The sequence below is a fragment of the Lampris incognitus genome, chromosome 17, assembly GCF_029633865.1.
Source record: "Lampris incognitus isolate fLamInc1 chromosome 17, fLamInc1.hap2, whole genome shotgun sequence".
NCBI classification, from domain to species: domain Eukaryota; kingdom Metazoa; phylum Chordata; class Actinopteri; order Lampriformes; family Lampridae; genus Lampris; species Lampris incognitus.
In genome coordinates, this window is record NC_079227.1 from 34,101,236 (window position 1) to 34,124,360 (window position 23,125).

Consider the following 23,125-nt stretch of genomic DNA (forward strand, 5'->3'; position numbering starts at 1 on the left):
AGACAGTCAACTTCCGGTTTGCCGATGGAGTCGTCAAAGGCATAGTGAAAGCGCGCCCCCAGATCAGTCAGTCGCAAATTTCCCACCAAATAACTGGTTAACTCGGTATTTACCAGCCTGAGGGATAGATGACTGGGAGAAGAATCGCCAAAGGCCACGAAAGAGAGGAAAGCGGGCCAAAAACTCAAGATAAAAGCACCTCGCCCCGGCGGTGAAAGTTAGCAACACCGGCACAGCATGCTAACAAACGGAGCACTGCCGACGTCCAGGAGAGTCCGGGAACGAGCACAGGCCCCGAAGACATAATTAGGGCGCTAAAAGAGTTAAAGACGGAACTCAGGGGCAGTGGCGCCCCCAAGGGGTGGCTAGTGGGGGCCACGGCCACCCTGATACTATCCCTGCCCCCCCGCTGCGCCCCCCCAGCCACGAGTCGCATATGCAGAATATGCTTCTGATTAATCATAATAAGCTTCTATCTGATATTTTACATTAGGTGCTGTTCATTTAAATCAATAATGTATATTTTTCTTAGCTCTCATATTGACAGTTTTCAGCTAGCCTATACAGTACACTACAACAGCATCATACAATTCCTGAAATTCAGTCATGGCTTTTGGTTTTGGTGTGCCACCCCAAGATTTTCAGTGGCCCCATTTGGCCACCCCTATGAAAAATGTCTGGGGGCACCACTGCTCAGGGGAGGTAATGGCTGCCTGAGACAGGAAATTAATCACCTGGGACAAGAAATCAACGGCAAACTCGATAACCTTGCGACGAAAATGCAGAGTCTGTCTGACCGAGATGGCGCAGCGGAGACCCGAGTGGAGCAGGTGGAGGGTTGCGCTGAAGCGGAGACCGACGTGCTCAGCACCTGCCTGGCACAACAAGAGCCCTGCAGTAAAAACTAACTGATTTAGAGTCCCGGTCCGGGAGAAACAACATACGCATCTTCGAAGTGGCAGAGGGAGAGGAGGGAAACTCGGTACCACGGTTTATTGTGAAACTTCCTAGAAGCGAGCTGCCATTACCAAAGCACCTGGATCTGAAAATACAGCGGGCACATCGGTCCCTGCGCAAAATCCCCAACCCTTAGCCCCACCGAGACCCATTATTATCAACTTCTAGGAGTCACAACCAAGGAGATGGTGTTGAGAGAAGCATGGAAAAAGTGGGGGGGAATCCCACGGGGCAACAGGTCTCTCTGCTTTGACCATGATTATGCGACTGAGATAGTCAAGAAGCGCAGGGAATAAAACGGGATAAAGAGGGCGCTAAAGGAGAGGGGGATTCGCTTCCCCAAGTTGACCCCACCTGGCCATCAGCCCTAAGAACACCAGGCAACTGCAGTGCCAGGCTGATGTGGTGAGTCCCAAATTGTTGTGGCACATCCGCTTCTCATGTAGTTGCAAATCCTCTTCCTTCCTCCTTCCGACAGTGTTAAGTTTTACTTCACTCTTCTTGCAGCCCAAACATACTTATTGTCACGGTAACAATGGTATGTACCCAGAGTGTCTTCCTAATCCTGGTTGGAGGACGTAGCTCATCTTTATTGCTGGACTGTTATCCTAATGGATAACAGAACTTTTCAAAGGGTTCATAGGTCAGGTCTCCCCTCATATCTTCCAGCTCGTAATTCTCCGGGACTGTTCCTTCAGACCTTGTTACACTCTAGTGAGTTTCCCATACATTCCTGTGCTATCAGCTTACACTTAACAATAGATTCAGATTCAGACAACTTTATTTATCCCAGAAGGGCAATTTAGTTTTACAATCTACCCAGACTATACACAAACTCGCAGACAAGTGGCAATCAACAGTATGTCAGAGACAATAGACCAGTACATGGGCCAAAGATGCACACTGGCGCACTCGTGTGGCCATACATGCAGACTCACACGAGGGCCAGACGAAGGATAAAAATTCACACAAGTTAAAAGAATAGAATAAATAAACGAAGCATCCTAAGATGCACTGCACGTTACACTCCAATACAACATTCAGTGGACGTATAGGTTTACAAGCCACGTGAAAGACAGACAAGAGTATAAACCAACTATTGTGGTTTAAAACAAAATAAAGCATTCATTTAAAATTACTGCTCTCGGCATTTTACAGCCTGATCGCAGAAGGAACGAAGGACTTAGAATTGTAATTTGATTTCCTAGGGGGCGCTTTATAACGCCGGCCTGAGGGCATTACAGTGAATTCACTGGACAGGATGTGGCCAGATTGGCTAATAAGTCCTTTTGCTTTCTGGGCCTTGATTAGTTCACACAGGAGAAGACACTTAATAGCACTACCTTCGAGTTTCTACACATGCGCTTTAAGCGTCTATCCAAGCAATGTAAACTAAAGTTAAACATGGTATATCCCATACTGTTGTACGTCGGAAAGGAACCAGCGCAGGGGTCCGGCAGGGCCAAGCCCGTAGGCACGTTTATTCTTATTCAGGGAAGGGAAATGCAGGATGTGTATGGTGCAACTAGAGTCCTGGATGTGGGGTGTGTAAAAGACTATGTGTTTGTGTGCAGGAATGTAAATGACTGGAGGGTGTTTGTGCGTGTGCGCGCTGGTGAAGCTTAAGTCCGGGAGTAGGGGTTCTGCGGGAGGCAGCGTGGGAGCACAAGGGAGGGGTCCGAGGAATACAAGGGACGCGAGGAAGACGGAGCCCGAGAAGCACCGGGGTTCTGGGAGGGCGGGGGGGGGAGAGAGAGACACAGAATTAGTCTCAGAAATCACGACATAGGAATTGCAGGAGGAAACGCAGCCAAAGAGTCTAGCAATCTACTAGCTACCGTACTAGATGGCACAATCTGTCAACGACTGCACGTCAGCGTCCTCTCTTATAGCTGGCTGCAGATTGGCTTCAGGTGCGCTGATCACCGATGAGCCTCTGGTGCGTAGCTGCGCTCTCAACGAGCGCGCTGATTGAACCCTGCTGGTAGACTCAGGCGGAGACGCGCCTTGCGTCTGGACCACAACACATACATGGTCAAAGATTAAAAGTAAGCAGTCATAGTATACTATGCATTGCCTTCACAACACTCTTTCAAGGATGAGGACGTGCACATCCTTGATAGGGAGGAACTGTGGCTTAAACGGGGAGTCAAAGAGGCCATCTGTGTTGAGAGGGAACGACCATCCCTGAGCCGGGGGGGGGGGGGGGTCTAAGAGTACATCTGTCAACATCTTAAAATGCTGTGATTGCAACCATTCCCCAATCCTCTGCGGCAATTTGCATATGAAACCGATCATTGTTTTCGGTCGTTATGCCACTGTATTGTTTATAAGGGTGGGGATACCTGACTTAGGAGGTCACTTAGATGAGTGATGAAACGTTTCTCTCAGTGAACGTTGTGTCCAGATGAACTAATTCAACTTTCTGTGAACTCTGAAATTCAATTAAAATGCATTAAAGCTGAAATACATGATTTCCTTGATCTGTACTTCTCTGTGGCAGCAAGAACTACAAATCAAGGTGTAGCAGCCATTGTGGCCCGTGTGCCATCAGCTGGGCAGTAAACGGGCCCCACCTTTGTAAGAAAGGCATCCTCAGACCAAAGCAAACATAGGCAATCTAATGTATTCCAAACAATATCAAACTATATAGGAACACTTCTGCTGTGATATTGATTGTTGAACTGGTAGATCAACTGTCCAACAGCGGCATTGCAGCATTGTCATCACGTTTCAATATTTTTTCCTGTTTGAGTAGGAATGTGTTTGCCGCTGCACCAGTGTTCGAGCTGTGTCTGAAATCACTCACTCATTTCCTACTCCCTGCTTCCTATATTGATTAGTGGGATCAGGTGTGTAACTGCTTGGTTGGAACCAAAACCTTCACCCACACTGGCCCTTTCCGGATAAGATTGCCCACCCCTGTATAAAGGGAGTTCTATGTAGCGAGCTCATCAGCAAAACCCAAAAAACACTTTCGGACACTATTCGGGTCATTTTCTCTGTGCCAGTAATTACGTTATTGCTGTCGCACAATTAAAACGTGCCAGATCAATGTCGAGTGGGCCGTCCATAATAAATAGTAATAATAATACAGTTTACTTAAGTGAAAGTATCCGATATATTAAAGAAATTCAAGAAGGGCGTCCGAGTAGCGTAGCGGTCTATCCCTTTTCCTGCCGACACCGGGATTTCTGGTTCGAATCCCCGTGTTACCTCTGGCTTGGTCGGGCGTTTCTACAGACACAATTGGCCGTGTCAGTATGCATTTTAACTTCTGGAGTGATTCTGAATTGCTGGTTCGTCTAGAATAGAGTAAGTATCATCTTTCTTGCATAACAAGTTGCTATTACTCTTATTCCAGCTGCTTGAGTATTAGTCCTTTTCTCTATACATCTGCTGCTGGTTCCTAGTGGGATCTTATTCTAGCTGTAGCTGTCTTATTCTATTTACTTACTTGTCTTATTTGCTTATTCTAGCTGTAGCTGTTTTTCACCTAGTGTGCCCTTAAATATTTCTTGTTGACTAGCTGTTTTGACTTAGTTATTCTTTTAGCTTATAAATATATTCCTTGGTAACTTGCTGTTTGCAGTTTTAATAGTATTGTGTGAAGTTTGATAGAGTTTTACATAAGTGACCAGTTTCTTGGCGATAGGCCTATTTTAAGTGTACCTCTTTAGCCAATTGGGTGTTAAGTGCCCAGGGTGTGGCCTGCACTCCTGGCAGACAATTAGCAATCAGTGTTCTTTAAATCACTGCTGCTACTTGCAAACGTCAGGCAAATAAGCCGAGCGCAAACAGTCTAGGTTGAACAAAGGCTAGAGTGAACAAAGGCAAGCGCAACTTTTTCAAGCCAAGACTTCGTCAAGCACGGACTGCTCTTTTTAGATCCGGTCAGTCATCTGTATTTTGTGTACCTAGTATAGACGTTGGGTAACTCCTAGGCACTGTGACCCTACCAATCTAATCTATCCCACTCTCTCCACTCATGTTGAGCAAGTGGTGACGGGAGGGCTCTGGAATTGCCAGTCTGTGGTGCCAAAAGCTGAGTTTATCTCAGGCTATGCATCCTTGCTCTCCCTCAACTTTCTTGCTCTAACTGAGACCTGGATCATGCCAGAAAACACTGCCACACCCGCAGCTCTGTCTGATGTGTACTCTTTTTCTCACACTCCCAGAGCTGGGAGGCGGGGTGCTGGTACTGGCCTGCTAATCTCCCTGAAATGGAAATACTGTCTTGTTTCCATTCCACAATTTTCTCTGCCCTCTTTTGAATTTCATGCTGTTACTGTCTCTTATCCTGCCAAGGCACCATCGTGGTTGTGTACCGCCCACCAGGCCCCCTTGGTGAGTTTCTGGAGGAGCTTGACACACCTGTCTCGCACTTCCCTGTTGATGACTCTGCACTTATCCTTCTCGGTGACATCCACACTAACAAGCTAGACGCTCTTCTCTCTTTCCTCTCCTCCTTTGACCTTCACCTCTCACCCTCTCCTCCTGCCCACAAAGGCCGGCAACCAGCTGGACCTTATCTTTACTAGACACTGTCCTATTTCCAATCTCTCTGTTACTCCCCTCCAGCTCTCTGACCACTATTTCATGTCCTACTCTCTCTCCCTCTCTTCACCCCCCTCAACCCCTTCCCTTACCCACATGGTTTCCACCCGTAGACACCTCCGCTCTCTCTCCACCACTGATCTTTCTTCCTCTGTTACCTCTATCCTCCCTCCACCTGAATATTTCTCTCTCCTACCTCCTGACACTGCTACTGATCTTCTTCTCTCTACCCTCTCCTCTTCTCTGGACGATCTCTGTCCCCTCACCTTCAGGCCTGCACGCCCAACTCCACCTGCCCCTTGGCTCACCGACTCAGTACGTACTGACAGACAGAGCTTGAGAGTGGCAGAGCGCAAATGGAGAAAAGGCAAACTCCTAGAGGACCTTCTCAACTTCCAATCTCTTCTTTCCCCTTTCTCTGCCTCCCTTTCTGGTGCTAAGGCTGCCTTCTATCGCTCTAAAATCCTATCTGCTGCCTCTAATCCTAAGAAACTCTTTGAAACCTTCTCTACACTTCTTCAACCCCCACCTCCTCCTTCCTCCCTTCTCCCTGATGACTTCGCTAACTTCTTTGACAAGAAGGTAAATGACATCAGATCCTCCTTTTACTCACCACCCGGTTAGTGCTGCTTGCACTATCCCACCCTCTGCACCCTCCCTCACCTCTCCACGTCTCACCCTATCCCACCTCGCTCTCCTCTCCCCCGATGAGGTTCTATACCTCATCACATCCAGTCGCCCCACCACATGCTCCCTTGACCCGGTCCCCTCCCCTCTTCTTCAGTCTATAACACCTGCACTCCTTCCCTATCCAACCCACCTCATCAACACCTCCCTACAGGCAGGATGCTTTCCATCTGCCTTCAAGACTGCTAGAATCATCCCCCTTCTCAAGAAACCATCACTTAACCTCTCTGACGTCAAAAACTACAGACTGGTTTCCCTTCTACCCTCTCTATCCAAAACTTTCGAACATCCTGTCTTTAACCAACTTTCTTTGTACCTCCACCAGAACAACCTCCTGGACCCCAACCAGTCTGGGTTCAGGGTGGGTCACTCGACAGAGACGGCCCTCCTTGCAGTGACAGAATCGCTGCACTCTGCGAGAGCAAACTCTCTCTCCTCTGTCCTGATACTCCTGGACCTGTCAGCTGTGTTTGACACAGTGAACCACCAGATCCTCCTCTCTACCCTCGAGGGGCTGACTGTCACAGGCTCTGCACTCTCAATGTTTTCAACCTGACGGGTCGCTACTACCAGGTGACATAGAGGGGATCTGTGTCGGAGCCTTGCAGACTGACTACAGGCATTCCACAGGGTTCGGTTGTGGGTCCTCTCCTTTTCTCCATGTACACGACATCCCTGGGTTCTGTTATGCGCTTGCATGACTTCTCTTACCATTGTTATGCCGATGATGCCCAGCTGATCTTGTCCTTTCCTCCCTCTGACACACAAGTAGAGACACGCATTGCTGCGTGCTTGACTGACATCTCGGAGTGGATGGCGACACACCACCTGAAGCTCAATCTGGACAAGACAGAGCTGTTGTTCCTCCCGGGGAAAGGTTGTCCTTACTGAGACCTGGCCATCACTATTGACAACACCGTTGTGATGCCAACTCGGACTGTGAGGAATCTGCGTGTGATCCTGGACGACCAACTGTCGTTTGCTGCAAACGTTGCATCGGTTGCTCGCTCCTGCAAATTTCTCCTCCATAACATCAGGAGGATTCGCCATTCCTCACCGACGAGACGGCACAGGTGCTCATCCAGGCTCTGTTCATCTCCCGGCTGGACTACCGCAACTCCCTCCTTGCTGGCGCCCCGGCGTCGGCCATCAGACCTCTGGAGCTTGTTCAGAAAGCTGCAGCTCGTCTGGTGTTCAACCTCCCTAAGTTCTCCCACACAACTCCCCTTCTCATGTCCCTACACTGGCTCTCAGTAGCTGCTCGCATCCAGTTTAAGACTCTGGTGCTAGCCTACAGGGCAGTGAAAGGAACAGCTCCTTCCTATCTCCAGGCCATGGTCAAGTCCTACACCCCCGCCCGAGCACTTCGCTCTGCTGCCTCTGGACGCCTGGTTGCCTCGTCACTCAGAGGCCCCTGCTGCCGATCGACCGGGTCACGGCTCTTTTCTGTCCTGGCCCCACAGTGGTGGAATGAACTCCCCACTGATGTCAGGACAGCGGAGTCGCTAACCAATCTTTCGGCGCAGGTTGAAAACCCACCTCTTTAAGAACTACTACCCTGTTACTTGTTCTTAGCACTTATTGTATTCACTCATTAAAAAAGAAAGATCTTTCTCGCACTTTTAATTTAGCTCTGGTTTTGCTCTTAGATGCTTGTTTAGGTGCACTTATGACCTCTGATGACTAGTAGTACTTCTGATTTCCTACGTTAAATGCACTTATTGTAAGTCGCTTTGGATAAAAGCGTCGGCTAAATGACTGTAATGCAATGTAATGTGTCTGCGGGAGGGAAGCCAGATGTGTGTATGTGTCCTGGTCGCTGTACTAGCGCCTCTTCTGGTTGGTCGGGGCGCCTGTTCAGTAGGGAGGGGGGACTGGGGGGGAATAGCGTAATCCTCCCACGTGCTACGCCCCCCTGGTGAAACTCATCACTGTCAGGAGAAGAAGCGGCTAGCGAGTACCACATGTGTCGGAGGAGACATGTGGTAGTCTGCACCCCTCCCCGGAACGGCAGAGTGTGTGGAGCAGCGACCAGGACGGTTCGGAAGAGTGGGGTAATTGGCCGGGTACAATTGGGGAGGAAAAAGGGGGTGGGGTGGGGATTTTACAAAGTACATCATTTATACTGATGAGTCAATGCATATGCAGCATTTTAATATATTAGTCGCAGCCCGGTTTTCTGCAAAATTTGTACTTTTACTGTAGTAATTTCGGTCAATTTAGCTGGTAATACTTATATACTTAAGTGGGATTGTAAATGTAGGAGTTTTACTTGTAATGGAGTATCATCGAAAGTTAAACCGGAAATTGCTTACATTTGTACGACAGCTCTCTCGTGGCGGTCTCTCCTCTCGTCCGTCCGCCATTTTTCTTTCAGCGCCATGCAGGATGCTGTCTTACTTGGTTAGTAACCATCGGTTGTACAGGTTGTACACTACTTTTCACGATGCATCGTGGGATACACTGGGTGGGTATCCACGAGTTTCTGGGGGGGGGGGTCACTGGGGAAACCGATTATGGGTAATATTTCCGGTGTTTGGCGGAAGCAGTATCACGATATATTCCGGGCGGCGCTACAAAATGGCGAACTCGGTGAGTGATTTCGGACACAGCGCCTGTCTTTGGAGAAGGTCTCCTACCGTGATAAAGATGTCAGCTAGAAATCTGTAACGTGTCTCCACGGTTCGGATGAATAAAGGAGCTACTTGTTTCACCCCGTTTATTGTAAAGCGACATTGAGTGTTAGAAAAGCGCTATATAAGATTGATTTATTATTATTAAGGAAGAAAAGCACTGAATTTCATCTCTCAGACTCTGTCAAACTGTTCCTAATGAAACTGGACATAATTCAAACAGTATGATGACAAAGAAAGGAGACACATTTTGGTCATTTTTATTTCAGAGTCCAAACAAAGCACACCAGCCTCAATGTCAAAGGAAACAAAAAGAAACGGTCCAAAACTAAACCAAAGTTTAGTTCATAAACAGTGGGCCTCTCCAAGTGCGGACCTTGGTTCCGCATCAGGACCGACCGGTAAATCAGTCCGGACCCGGCCCATACCTCGTGGGTCATGGAGTGTGTTGTTGCTGCCGAGTTCACGCATTAACGTTAGTTACACGGGACCATTTGCTTTGTGGGTGGTGCGAAAAGCGCTACACGAATGTAATCCGTCATCCTCATCGTTACAGCAACGTAAGGAGCGTGGCCATCAACTCGAGTAACGCCAGCTTCCTCTCACCTGCTTCACTGGCTCCGCGTGGGTGTGGCGTGTGTGAGGGGGGGCGGGGCGAGGGTTGCTGAGCCACGCCCTCGCCGAAAGAGCGGAGAGGAACTAGCGCAACCAATACATGACAGTAACGAAGCAGCCTATCGGTACGCCAGCTTTCGCTAGGGTTACAGCCAATCAGAGGCGGAGTGGGGCGGGACACCGCAAGTAAGAGAAACAACTTGAAACAAAAGTTAAGTGAGTTGATTAAATGTTATTTTTGTTCTCGTTCCGGAACTCTGACCTTGAATAAAAATCAGATGCGTACCTTTGAGGAATAGGTTTGAGAACCACTAGTTTATAGTCACGTCGAGGTCCACATTGAGAAGAAAGCGGTGTAAACTCCTCAGGAGTGGGGGGGGGGGTTCCTGCTCCCAGGGCGTGGCACGTTTTTGGTGGACTACAAGTGGCTTGCTGAACTACCTTGACAGTGGCCACGTAGGGAGGGAGGCCCACAAGGGAAGTCCAGAAAAAACATTTGCTCAGTTCCTTGGAAGGTTCTTCAGTAGGTTCCATCAAACATCTCAACGGGTTCGAGAGATCTCATCTTGTATGCGGTCTTACACAAGCTTGTTTAAAGACACTTGAAGTACTGGTGTGTAATTTTGCTAGTCTGGCAAAATTTGGCATTTTTACGTAGACATTTACATGCTTAAAAAAAAAAGATCGTTACCGTTACACAACTGCTGAGGTTTTTCTCTTGACCATAGGTCCAAGTTTTGGAAGCGAACACAGCATTTATTAAATCCGTAAAATTCACCCAGAAACAAAACCTATCCATTCATATATAGATGTAAAAAAAAACAAAAGTACACTTGATGGTAAACATAAATCTTCACACATTTTACTCCGGCAGACATATACACCACATGGCCTATACTGCAGCCTTCTCAATGAATAGTTTGGCCAAGTCGCAAAGGGCTATTGTCCCAGTTTCAACCAGCCATGATCCATTATCCAAGCAGCTTATCCAAATTCGGGTCGTGGGGATGCTGGAGCCTATCCCAGCAGTCATTGAGCGGCAGGTGGGGAGACACCCTGGACAGGCCGCCAGGCCATCACAGGGCCCACACACACATTCACACCTAGGGACAATTTAGTACGGCCGTTTCACCTGACCTACATGTCTTTGGACTGTGGGCGGAAACCGGAGCACCCGGAGGAAACCCACACAGACACGGGGAGAACATGCAAACTCCACACAGAGGACGACCCGGGACGACTCCCCAAGGTTGGACTACCCCGGGGCTCGAACCCAGGACCTTCTTGCTCTGAGGCGACCGCGTTAACCACTGCGCCGCCAAGTTTCAACCACACGCTTGTAAATGTGGAACCGTGCCACACAGCACCACCGTGGTGAGATAACCAACAGGAAGCGAATACCATTTTTGGGTTACTTGGGACACAGCTGGGAGGCAAACAGTCGAGCCAACACGGCCGCCCCCGCAGACTGCTGGCCAAACTCTTCATCAACGGCTAAGTCGGTCTATGCTAAACGGGCGAAAAGGCCTTGCAAGCAGCACTGAGCAGCGATTCCCTTTCGGTCACTTTCAGCCATTTTAGAGAGCGAGACTTCTCATTCTGACATAAAGTAAAGGTTTGATACACACCACCTGACAGAGATCTACATTGGCATCACTTCAGAAGTAATATACTTACACATATAGTATACTCATTATACCCAAAAAGCTAGAAAGAAAAAAAAACTTGTTGGGGGGAGCACATGTGCAGCATGAGATTGGTATTAGGGATGGATATGCATGTTTACATGTAATGCGCCATTCTTACAGAGGTGTGCACATGATCCCTCTTAGCAAATCCTTGGAGCTCGATCCAAGACACACCTTTCACGGGAAATGAGTTGTTACTTTTTCAGTTTATTTTTTTTATGAGGCGGCTGACGGGACAGTGGGCAGATTCCCAGCCAGCTTCCCAGTGCAAAACATCTTCCAAACATCCTGCAGTTCTGAGCCGTGTGGAGAGTGCAGTAATTCGGATTTGCCCGATTAGACTACTGAGCATCGGTCAAACAGCAGTCACTCAAAATAATGTTCCCGCCATGTCCCAAAACAGTCTGTACAAGTAGCACAGTAGAGCTCGACAGTGCTTTAAAAAATAACTCGGGTGGGTTCCCGGCTTCTACTACGATACCACACGCACACACGGCGAGTCGACCCACGTGTTTCGAAAATTACATTTTGGAGACACCCTGTAGACATACACAAGCCGTCTAAGTTGTTAGATGTCCTCCTTGCCAAAAAAAAAAAAAATGAAGCGCGATGAAAACTATCATGTCTGTCGTTGGGGTGGCATTTTCACTTAATGTAAGTAAATAAAGCTGCTAACTGCATGTTGTAGCGGCCTCCAGCTGAGAGTCCTGCCTCCAGATTTGTTAGCATTTATTCCTTAACCGAGTCATATACTATATTCTCTTTACCCATGGCCAAACAGAAAATTACAGACGTGACCTAAATAGCAATGTCTTTTGAGTTAAATAAACCTACTGCAACCAAAGGAGAAACAGAACTTCACATTATTTAGATGCAGAAGAGCAACGCTGGGTTTCCCCTGCATATCTTGGTGCCATTGCTGTTCCTCGGCAACGTGAAAATTAGACCCATCCATTATCCAAACCCCTTATCCTGCTCTCAGGGCCGCGGGATGCTGGAGCTCATCCCAGCAGTCACCGGGTGGCAGGCGGGGAGACACCCTGGACAGGCCACCAGACCATCACAGGGCCAACACACACATAGTCACACCTAGGGGCAATTTAGTACGGCCGATTCACCTGACTTACATGTGTTTTTGGACTGTGGGAGGAAACCGGAGCACCTGGAGGAAACCCACGCAGACACGGGGGGAACATGCAAACGCCACACAGAGGACGACCCCCAGGTTTGGACTACCCCGGGGCTCGAACCCAGGACCTTCTTGCTGCGAGGCGACCACGCTAAACCACTGCGCCACCCGAAAATCAGATCACCGCAATGAAATATCTACTGGAGCGATCCCTCACTTGCTGAGTAGGGGCAGTTTCACATTGTGGATCTCATCATCCTCTTTTTGACTCGCACTGCACAAAAGGTAAGAATTTCTGTATAAGGTGTGAGAAACAGAACATTTTAAACAAATGTTGATATTTCACCACTGAGGGAGCCCCCCCCCCCCCACCAGATAATTCTCTTTGGTATGAAAGTGTAATGACCACAAAAAACTAGCCTCGCTAGCCCGTTGGCTAACGAGACGGACCCTTTGATCGACTGGTTAACGTAGGCGCCCGGGGTGCGGGAGACCCAGGTTCTCGTCCCGGCTGCGGCGGTTCCTGGCTGTGGCCGGGATGCCAACCCGGGTCTCCCGCACCACAGGTACCTATGCTGACCAGCCGACTAAAGGGTCTGACCCGTTAGCCAAGAGCTAGCGAGGCTAGTTATCCGTGGTCACTACATAAGGGCTTTAGCCAAGTGCTAATATGTTTAAAAGAAACTCGGGTCAAATCATTTCTTTTGATGAACGTCTCCCTGGTACACCGTATTACCATCGCGGTTTTATTTATTTTCTATTTTTGGCATTTCTTACCTTTATTCGACAGCAATAATGAAGAGGTAGACAGGAAATGGGAGGGGGAGAGATATGCAACAAAGGTCACTGGCTGGAATCGAACCGGTGACAATTGCGACTATGTGGTATGCGCTGCACGTTTTATTGTGGACATTTGGCCATATCAGCTATCAAGGTTACCCACGGTTAAGGCATCGATACCCCAGGCAAATATCAGGGCCACTCTGGTGGGAAGCAGAGCCCAAGGATGTACCTCCTTACTGTTAAATGGTGCTTTATTTACATGACGCCATCTTTCTGGGCAAAGGCGTCTTCTGTTGCGGGGACTGGCAATACATGATGAACTAATATGGATGAGCTGCGAGAATAAGAAGCAACATCAGAAAGAGGAAAAAAAACACGCATCCTCAACCCAACTCGTAGGGAATAGTATCTATCAACAATAAAAAATAAACAAATCTGGCACATAATCTGACAGCTGGGAGATGTTTAGAAGTTCCTGATGATGAATATCTAAATGGACCCAGTGGTCCAGCACTATACTAACCGACCAAAACAGACTGGAACCAACCCAAGATTAGAGGCCTGGTGTGAACTGCAGCCAATAAACCGAGTTGTGCGTGTGCTTGGTGTGTGTTAGTAACGTTGTGTTCATTGCTTGTGTAAATGTGGTTGACCGACTGTGGTTGGGGGTTTTCGTATGTATGTGCATGGAGATCTGCTATGCAAACACGTGTGTGCGTGCAGTAAAACGTGACAGCATCCCCATGTGTGTGTAGGTGCATGCGTCCGTGTGTGTATGTGTGTGTGTTCAGTCCAGTGCGGCATGCATCAGGGCATTCTGCCCGCCCGCTGACTTTGACTTCTTCATCTTACTGATAGCTTTCTGCAGGTCATTATGGTGGATTGGACGAATAAAATCCTCCACCGGGCTGAAAGAAAAAGGGAGGAGGGGAAGAAATGTCTCAGCTGGTTTGGTGTATTAGTGTGTGTGTGTACGTTCAAGTTAGAAAGAATGACAAATTAACAGACCGACATCTGTTGATACTGTGTGTTTACACAAAAAAGACAGGAACCTGTTATTGCTCTGTGTGTACAAAGTGTCAAACACAGACAAGAAAGACAGAGACAAATGGACAGAAATTAAAGAAGGTTGAATCAGTTCATCTGGATACAACGTTTATTGACAGATACGTTTCATCACTCAGTTAGCCGACATCTTCAGTCTAATGACCCTGACACACCGGGCTGATGGTCAGCCAATGTCGGGCCGTCGGTGAGCGTCTGTGACCCTAATTTTTGTGGTGTGTCCCGCGCCGTCGGCACTAGTCGGACCCCTGTCAGCAGCTTTTCAGCCGATTCAGCATGTTGAATCGGCTGAATGTGTTCAAGTGCTACTTTTTGGCTCAGACGGCAGGAGACGTGAGGCAACGCAACAGTCGACCTTTGTCGCCGCTAGTCGGTTTGGGGTGTCTGGGCCCCAAGATGGTGACAGATGTACTCTTAGGGCCCCCCCCCCCAGTTCAGGGATGGTCGTTCCCTCTTAACATAGATGACCTCTTTGACTCCCCGTTCAAACCAGTGTTCCTCCCTATCAAGGATGTGCACATCCTCATCCCTGAAAGAGTGGCCACTGGCCTGTAGATGTGTGTAGACTGTGTTAGCTATCCTGTGTTGTACCATCCTCAAGGCTCGGCGTTTTCAGTTTTTACCGAATTTCACCGAAAAACACCCAAATTTTTAAACTAATTTTCACCAGGATTTTATGTTTCCAAGGATCCAAAAGTTGTTCGTGTGAGGTTATGGAAGTGTCCTCTTGTGGTGAAATTTGGCATGCTGGATGGCTTTGAAAAATAAAAACCGAAAACGCTGAGCCTTGACCATCCTCTTGGCCAGCGTCTGTTTAGCTTCCCCAATGTACAGGTCACTGCAATCCTGCTGGGGGTTTGCTAAGAGTACATCTGTCTGGTCGTTAGGCACTGTGTTGTTTATAAGGGTGGGATACCTGCAGTCAGTTTAGACTGAAGAGGTCACTTAGATGAGTGATGGAACATATCTGTCAATCAAGGCTGTGTGCAGATGAACTGATTCAACCTTCTTTGATTTTCTTATCAAGATTATTGAGCATGCATCAAGACAAATGGACAGACAGGTACCTGTTGTCACTCTGCATGTGTACAAAGTCTCTGACACAGAGCAGAGCAGCATCACGACACATTTCTCTGAGGTCGCTTCCTGAAAAGCCCTCGGTATCCCGCGCGATGTCCCTGAGGTCCACCGATGACTCCACCTTGACACCAAATAGAGAGAGAGAGAGAGAGAGAGAGAGAGAGAGAGAGAGAGACACACACACACACACACACACACACACACACACACACACACACACACACAAAGTTATTCTTAATATTGTGGCTTTAGCATCATTTTAGAGCATATGTTTCACAGTTGGATGATTTCTGTTGTGCCAAAAAGACCCAAAGCAGAGGAAGGAGGACTTACACTCTCATTCTCCAGGATCAGCTTGAGAATCTGCTCTCTCTGTTTCAGACTCTGGAAGAAGACATGAAATGCATGAGAAACAAGAGACACGGCCACACGTGTGTGTGAGTGAGTGACAGTTTGCATATTCATATGTACGAGTGTTATCTTACAGGCTGGTTTATATGGAACCTTGTGGGCATCCTCCTGAGGATTGCAGAGTCCAAGTCCTGAGGACGATTAGTGGCTCCCATTATGATCACCTAGAGACAGAGAAAGAGAAAAGATATTGAGAGATAAAGGGAGCAGTTGGAGGAGTCAGGATGAGAGAGACAGATAGAGAATGATGAGGAAGGAGTAAGAGAAATACGTATGCAGAGAAAATCGGAGAGTTAATTTGGGGTAAAATAGTATGACATGCCTATCCTACTCCGGCCTATTTAAAAAACTGCACCACTCATTACCATTTTCCATCCATCCACTATCCAAACTGCTTATCCTGCTCTCAGGGTTACGGGGATGCTGGAGCCTATCCCAGCAGTCATTGGGCGGCAGACAGGGAGACACCCTGGACAGGCCACCAAGCCATCACAGGGCCGACACACACACACACACACACACACACACACACACAGACACACACATTCGCACCTAGGGACAATTTAGTATGGCCGATTCACCTGACCTGCATGTCTTTGGACTGTGGGAGGAAACTGGAACACCCGGAGGAAGCCCACACAGACACGGGGAGAACATGCAAACTCCACACAGAGGACGACCCGGAATGACCCCCAAGGTTGGACTACCCCGGGGCTCGAACCCAGGACCTTCTTGCTGTGAGGCGACTGTGCTAACCACTGTGCCACCATGCAACCCTCATTACCATTTTCTCAACAATACGATGTGACAGTGTGACAAAGACTTGACTGAAAAGCCAAAATAGCAAATATTTCCCATAACTCTTGTTCATGACCAAACCACCTGGTCTCATTAAAAATGAATTAGACATTTAGTTTTACAAACTCCACTACACAATGAGGCCTTTTCATGTGCAAATATTAACAGTTGTTCCAGAAAGTCAAGGTTGCTGTCTAGTCATTGGGGTTTCAGTAACACAATTTGCTGTAAATTCCAGACTATGCATCTAAACTTGACTTTCATCATGGGTATAGATGACATCTGTGTGTGTGTGTGTGTGTGTGTGTGGTACCTGACAGTGATAGTCTGTGTCCAATCCATCCCACAAACTCATAAACTGGGCTTTCATCATGGCTGTCGCCTCATGATCAGAGCTGGAGCGACTGCGCAGGAACGAATCTGGAGAAACAACAACCATTTACATCAGGCAACTAATTCCACAACAGTAATCCATCCATCCATTCATTATCCAAGCTATCCTCATCAGGGGCGCGGGGATGCTGGAGCCTATCCCTGCAGTCATTGGGGCAGCAGGCAGGGAGACACCCTGGACAGGCCGCCAGGCCATCACAGGGCACACGCACACACACACACACGCACACACACACACACACACACACACACACACACACATGGACAATTTAGTATGGCCGATTCACCTGACCTACATGTCTTTGGACTGTGGGAGGAAACTGGAGCACCCGGAGGAAACCCACGCAGACACGGGGAGAACATGCAAACTCCACACAGAGGATGACCCGGGATGACCCCCAAGGTTTGGATAACCCTGGGGTTCAAACCACTGCACCACCGTGCTGCATCCCTGCACATATTCAGGCAAACTCATTATTCCTACTCTTTGTGTAAACCTACCTTATCAGCAAAGACAGTCAGCACTCTGTAGGGCTGCCAAAATATGATGGTGAGTGAGCGCTTATGTATTGACCCTACCTATCTCATCAATGAAGATAATTGAAGGCTGCAGTTTGATAGCCAAGGAGAAAACGGCAGCAGCCAGCTTCTGCGACTCGCCATACCACTTGTCCGTCAAGGTGGATGGCTGCAGGTTGATAAAGCGGAAGCCTGCCTCCTTGGCTGTTGCTTTGGCGATGAGTGTCTTTCCGCAGCCCGGCGGGCCATAGAGCAGCACACCTACAATCGCGATGAAAGGATTACATTACCGTATGCACTTTAGAGAGTGACGTAACAGTGGACCACAGGCGTATTTGACAGGCATGGCTGAAGTCATTTAAACAGAACACCTTTCAACTCTTCTTATGGAGTTTTTATAAGTCTAGACCCCTTAGCTCTATTGGGATCAAATTTATTCGCCTTCAACCATGTAGTTGGTGTTATCTAGCCCCTACTTTCAACACTGCCTATTCAAGTACTTATACAGCTCCCACCAGCTGAATAGTAAGTATTTACTGGTCAAATTCATTTATTAATTTTCCCCTTTTTCTCCCCAATTGTATCCGTCCAATTACCCCACTCTTCGAGCCGTCCTGGTCGCTGCTCCACCCGCTCTGCGGATCCGGGGAGGGCTGCGGACTACCACATGCCTCCTCCGATACATGTAGAGTCACCAGCTGCTTCTTTTCACCCGACCGTGAGGAGTTTTGCCAGGGGGACGTAGCACATGGGAGGATCACGCTATTCCCCCCAGTTCCCCCTCCCTCCCGAACAGGCACCCCAATTGACCAGAGGAGGCGATAGTGCAATGACCAGGACACATACCCACATCCGGCTTCCCACCCACAGACATGGCCAATTGTGTCTGTAGAGACACCCGACCAAGCCGGAGGTAATACAGGGATTCGAACCGGTGATCCCCGTTTTTTTAGGCAACGGAATAGACCGCTACGCTACCCAAGATGCCACAATAAAGTCATTTAACTTGAACATGGTATTCCATGAGCTCCCTGTTTTGGAAAATGAGATATAATGTGGTTTTTGAAGACATGAACAGTCATATCATTGGGATGTGTTGAACCTCATTAACAAGATTCTGCAAAGTTGTAACATTGAAAAGATCACTTTGAGTTTATGATACTAAATTATGCTTCGCAACATTTTAATTAGGTCTGGTTTCAAAAAGAGTGAACCTATCCTTTAAAATGTCAAACAACTATTGTCTCTTTTTTTCCTACCCAACCCTTTCAAACTGTTGGTGGTAGTTGCAGAAGCCTAAGAGTTTTTAAGCAGGTGTCTTGTGAGGGACGGACTGACTGGATTACCAATGTAGCTCTCACTCTCGCCCACCTCCTCCTTACCTTTTGGAGGCTGTAGCAGTTTAGATCCTTCAAACAGATGGCGTTTTTGAATGGGAAGGATGACAGTATCCTTCAGCTCTGTTATCACCTCATCCAGGCCTGCGATGTCACGCCACATTATCTGGAGATAGAGAGGTTAGGAGAGAAAGAGGACTGAGTTAGGGTATCTTTAGCTTTTAAGATAGGTAGTTCGACTATATAGTAAGATCCCTACCAGGCATGGGAGGATGGTGTAACTCTTAAGTAAGATATCCCTTAGACTATGGCCATACTGGTCTGGAGACATTTGAAATCGCCATTTCATGGCAAAAAATGGGTAGAAAATAGTCCATCTATCCAGACTTGTGTTTTGTGATCATTTTCGAAAGTTTGCTGTCCACTTTAAAACAGTTAAACAACAGGAAAACGCTTAGGTCTCTTCTATTGGGAGTGTACAGGCTACTTGAAGCAGCAACGTTATGTTCATCATATGACAATTATGTCAGCGTTGTTGACCACACTACAATGCCAGACTCACCGGCTTCGTGTGAATGGAAGGGTAAAACGAGAGAAAAAAAAAACATACATTTTCAAATTTGACCATGTAGATGTACTCTTAGTGGAACAACTAGAGGTATGTGTGGGGTGTTACCTGCATGCTGAGCGGGTCTACCAGGTGTGCTGCTATGCTCATCTCATACTCGGACAGCTTAACATTCTGGACCCCAATCTTACGCATCAACTTCTCAGCCTGCGAGTATATATAGATATGTGTGTGCGTGTGAGAGAGAGAGAGAGAGAGAGAGAGAGAGAGAGAGAGAGAGAGAGAGAGAGAGAGAGAGAGAGAGAGAGACTTTATTTTGTTATTGTATTCTTACAACCAATGAGTTCTCTGTATTTAACCCATCCTATTGTATAGGAGCAGGGGGTGGCTGCGGTGCCCAGGGACCAACTCCAGTTCTTCTTTCCATTGCCTCGGTCAGGGGCACAGGGTGTATTAATGGTGTATTAATGGTGTATTAACCCTAACATGCAGGTCTTTTTGATTGTGGGAGGAAATCAGAGCACCCGGAGGAAACCCACGCAGACACGGGGAGAACATGCAACTGCCACACAGAAAGGACCTGGGACGGCCTGGGGTTCGAACCCAGGACCTTCTTGCTGTGAGGCAACAGTGCTAACCACTGGGTCACCAAGCCGCCCCGAGAGATAGAGAGCCAGAGAGAGAGAAAGAGAGAGAGGCTTGAGGAAATGATTTATGTTCAGAAGTTAGATGCACATTTGTAGAAACGCACAGATCCACTCCTACCTGTTTCTGTGCCTCCACTTTCTGTTTTCTGGTAGGGTCTATGGCATCCACCATCCATTTGATAGTGAAGTAGGTAACTGCTCCAAATATGGTGAGTCGGAAGAGCAGGCCGATAACCTCATTGCGCCCCAGGGGGCGAGCTATGTTGTCAGCAGGAATCTCCTTTAACACCATGGTCTCTTAAGGGCTCTAAGGAAACATTACAACAGAATTATTTGAAACGGAAGCGTAAAGCAAATGACCTTTAAACCTCGCACGACTTCCCCTTAAACTTACTCTCTAGCAAAGCAAAAGGCAATAATCGACGAGTGTGCAACGATGTCTAGCATATTCAAGACACAACCTGGTAGCCCAACTTGTGACAAAGTGCTTTAAAGACTTTTTGTCTTGTACAGACAAAACAAAACCAAGAATACACGGAATATTTGTCTCGCCATTTATGAGCATATACCAGCTGTTATATGTATATTGACATGACTAAGATTGCCACAGCCCAAGTATACACCACAAACTGTTTTAGACAATGAGGCTTTAGCTAGGTGTCCTGCAGTAAGCCTTCACACAGTTCTAGTCGGAGGGTTTGTTGACTGTGCCACAAACCTACCGGGCATTTAAAAAGCAACGTTTGCCAGATGAACGGCTAGGTAGCAACCATTATGAGTTCGGAGCTCAAAAGAAAGATTAAAGAATGCCGTCCATACAAGTACCTTCCGACATAACTTTAAAGCTAACCTAATTCATCATGCAGCTATGACAACATGTCGATGCCCATTATGCAATCATACCGGCGGATATGGTGTGGGGGGGGGGGGGTCCTCAATACGACCGAAGAAGCGAAGATAAACCGTTGGGACAACAAAGACGGTGGTGGCTCTCACTGCTGGGCTCAGCGCCGTGTTGACGAACTGGGAGCAGGGACGAGACGGCTCGCTATCACTCGCTTGACCTTCCCATTAGCGCGCCTCCTGCCGCCGCTAAAGGAGCCATAACACGATGGTTAAGACTTTAAAAGAGACAACAGCACCGGGCAGTACACCAGGAAAAGACGCCGGGCTCTTGGCAGTTTCCAACCCGAATGGCAGGAGTGTAAAACACGCTTATTTACGCCGGCTAAATCCCCCAGGAACTGTCAGAAGTCTCACCTCGTTACGTCAGGCACTTCCCGTTGTGACTTCTTCGGCGCGGGAAACCCCCCCCCCCTCTGCGCGGCTCATGGTATAAACCGACGCCCCCTTGTGTCTCGGAGGACACGATGCACGTTTTGCGTTTCACTTTCAAGAGGTCAACTTGGCGGTCTCCGTCCTGGTACAGCAAAACAAAAGTAAAAATGTGAATTCGAACATTTCAGAATTAAGAATGGTAGTTTAGAAATACATCATACTTTCAAGAATCGTGCGTAATCTCTCTTTAATGGCGTGTGAAAGAGCAACAGAGTTTTTAGTTATGGTCTGCACAAATCCAATAGGTGGCAATGTAACATCATAAATTAACTTGTTTCCTTCGTTGTCTTTTTACACTTTCATTTAAGTTTACATTTTATCAAGAGCATTTAATTTGCTCACTAAGTTCTTGAAATTGGTATTTTTAATGCTATTTGGGTACATTTTTAAGTCTCAGGTGAAGGGTGTTGCTAAAAAAAAAACGAGAATGTTGCAGATGGACATTGAGAACGCTTGTATTTCAGTATGAGGGTTTCATATAATTTCTTCTCAGAATAGAATATAATATAATAGAATAGAAGATAATACTCTTTATTAATCATTTTGTACATCCATCCATCCATTAGCTGAACCGCTTATCCTGCTCTCAGGGATGCTGGAGCCTATTCCAACAGTCATTGGGCGGCAGGCGGGGTGACACCCTGCATAGGCCGACAGGCCATCACAGGGCCGAGACACACACACACACACACACACACACACACACACACACACACACACACACACACACCTAGGGACAATTTAGTATGGCTGAGTCACCTGACCTACATGTCTTTGGACTTTGGGAGGAAGCCGGAGCACCCGGAGGAAACTCACGCAGACACGGGGAGAACATGCAAACTCCACACAGAGGACGACCCGGAACGACCCCCAAGGTTGGATTACCCCGGGGCTCGAACCCAGGACCTTCTTGCTGTGAGGCGACCGCGCTGACCACTGCGCTACCGTGCCGCCTACCTACATACAAAGGAAATTTACTCTGCATTTAACCCATCCTAGCTGTGTAGCTAGGAGCAGTGTGCAACACCCGGGGACCAACTCCAGCTCTTCTTCCCATTGCCTTACTCAGGGGGCACAGACAGGAGTATTAACCCTAACATGCATGTCTTTTTTAATGGTGAGAGGAAACCGGAGTGCCCGGAGGAAACCCACGCAGACACGGGGAGAACATGCAAACTCCACACAGAAAGGACCTGGGGTGGCCTGGGGTTCGAACCCAGGACCTTCTTGCTATGAGGCAACAGCGATAACCACTGGGCCACCGTTTAGCTATATTACCCCCAATCCAAAGTCCACCTGTCTCAAGTGTCAGTGTACAATATCACAAACAGCATTTACATTAGAGTGGCCAATAGGCAATATTGGTTTTTATTGCATGATTTTGCAGTTCCACAACACCGGGTCCAAGTGTCATGAATGCCGAACAGATTCAAGCGTGTCTGCATACTGGCGGAGGAGTTGACTGTATGTGGGAAACTAGAGTTGAACGAATTACCACTGCAGCCAACGAATCCACTCATATATTTTCGGAATGTGTGTGTGTGTGTGTGGTGTTAGTGTAGATAGCGGGACCGAAAACTAAAGCACTTATGGTCCTAATTCTTTTTGGAGGTGGTAGGTATTGTCTCAGAGAGCAAGGGGAAAATCCCAGAAAATTAAAATCATGCATAATTATGCATAAATATGCAAAATATGCATTTTTCTAAAAATGTCTAAAAACCACTTTTTTCGGCATTTCAGATGATTCTGAGCATTTGGGGGGAGGGAGTTGGAGTGGGGCGGTGTTTAGGGTCAGGGGGGAAGGCGGTTAGCTGGCAGGATGAAGAGGAGGGAGATTTAGACGGGGGGGGGGATAACCAAACCGCTACATTGTAGCGGGGTTCTTCTAGTTAATTAGAAGAGTCTGACCCTGTGAAATCG

General features: G+C 47.7%; 1 protein-coding gene across 1 annotated transcript; it reads right to left on the reverse strand.

The window, feature by feature from the left end:
- Positions 1-13,166: 13,166 nt before the first annotated feature.
- Positions 13,167-21,150, reverse strand: atad1b (ATPase family AAA domain containing 1b). Its single transcript, XM_056297496.1, has 11 exons — positions 21,128-21,150; positions 20,771-20,959; positions 19,986-20,174; positions 19,329-19,427; positions 18,698-18,818; positions 17,376-17,576; positions 16,717-16,823; positions 15,680-15,769; positions 15,528-15,578; positions 15,182-15,315; positions 13,167-13,957 (listed from the first exon to the last, which is right to left on the reverse strand). Exons 3-11 carry the CDS (start codon positions 20,157-20,159, stop codon positions 13,837-13,839), a joined length of 1,098 nt encoding a protein of 365 aa, XP_056153471.1. The 5' UTR covers positions 20,160-20,174; positions 20,771-20,959; positions 21,128-21,150; the 3' UTR covers positions 13,167-13,836.
- Between the last annotated feature and the right edge of the window lie 1,975 nt (positions 21,151-23,125).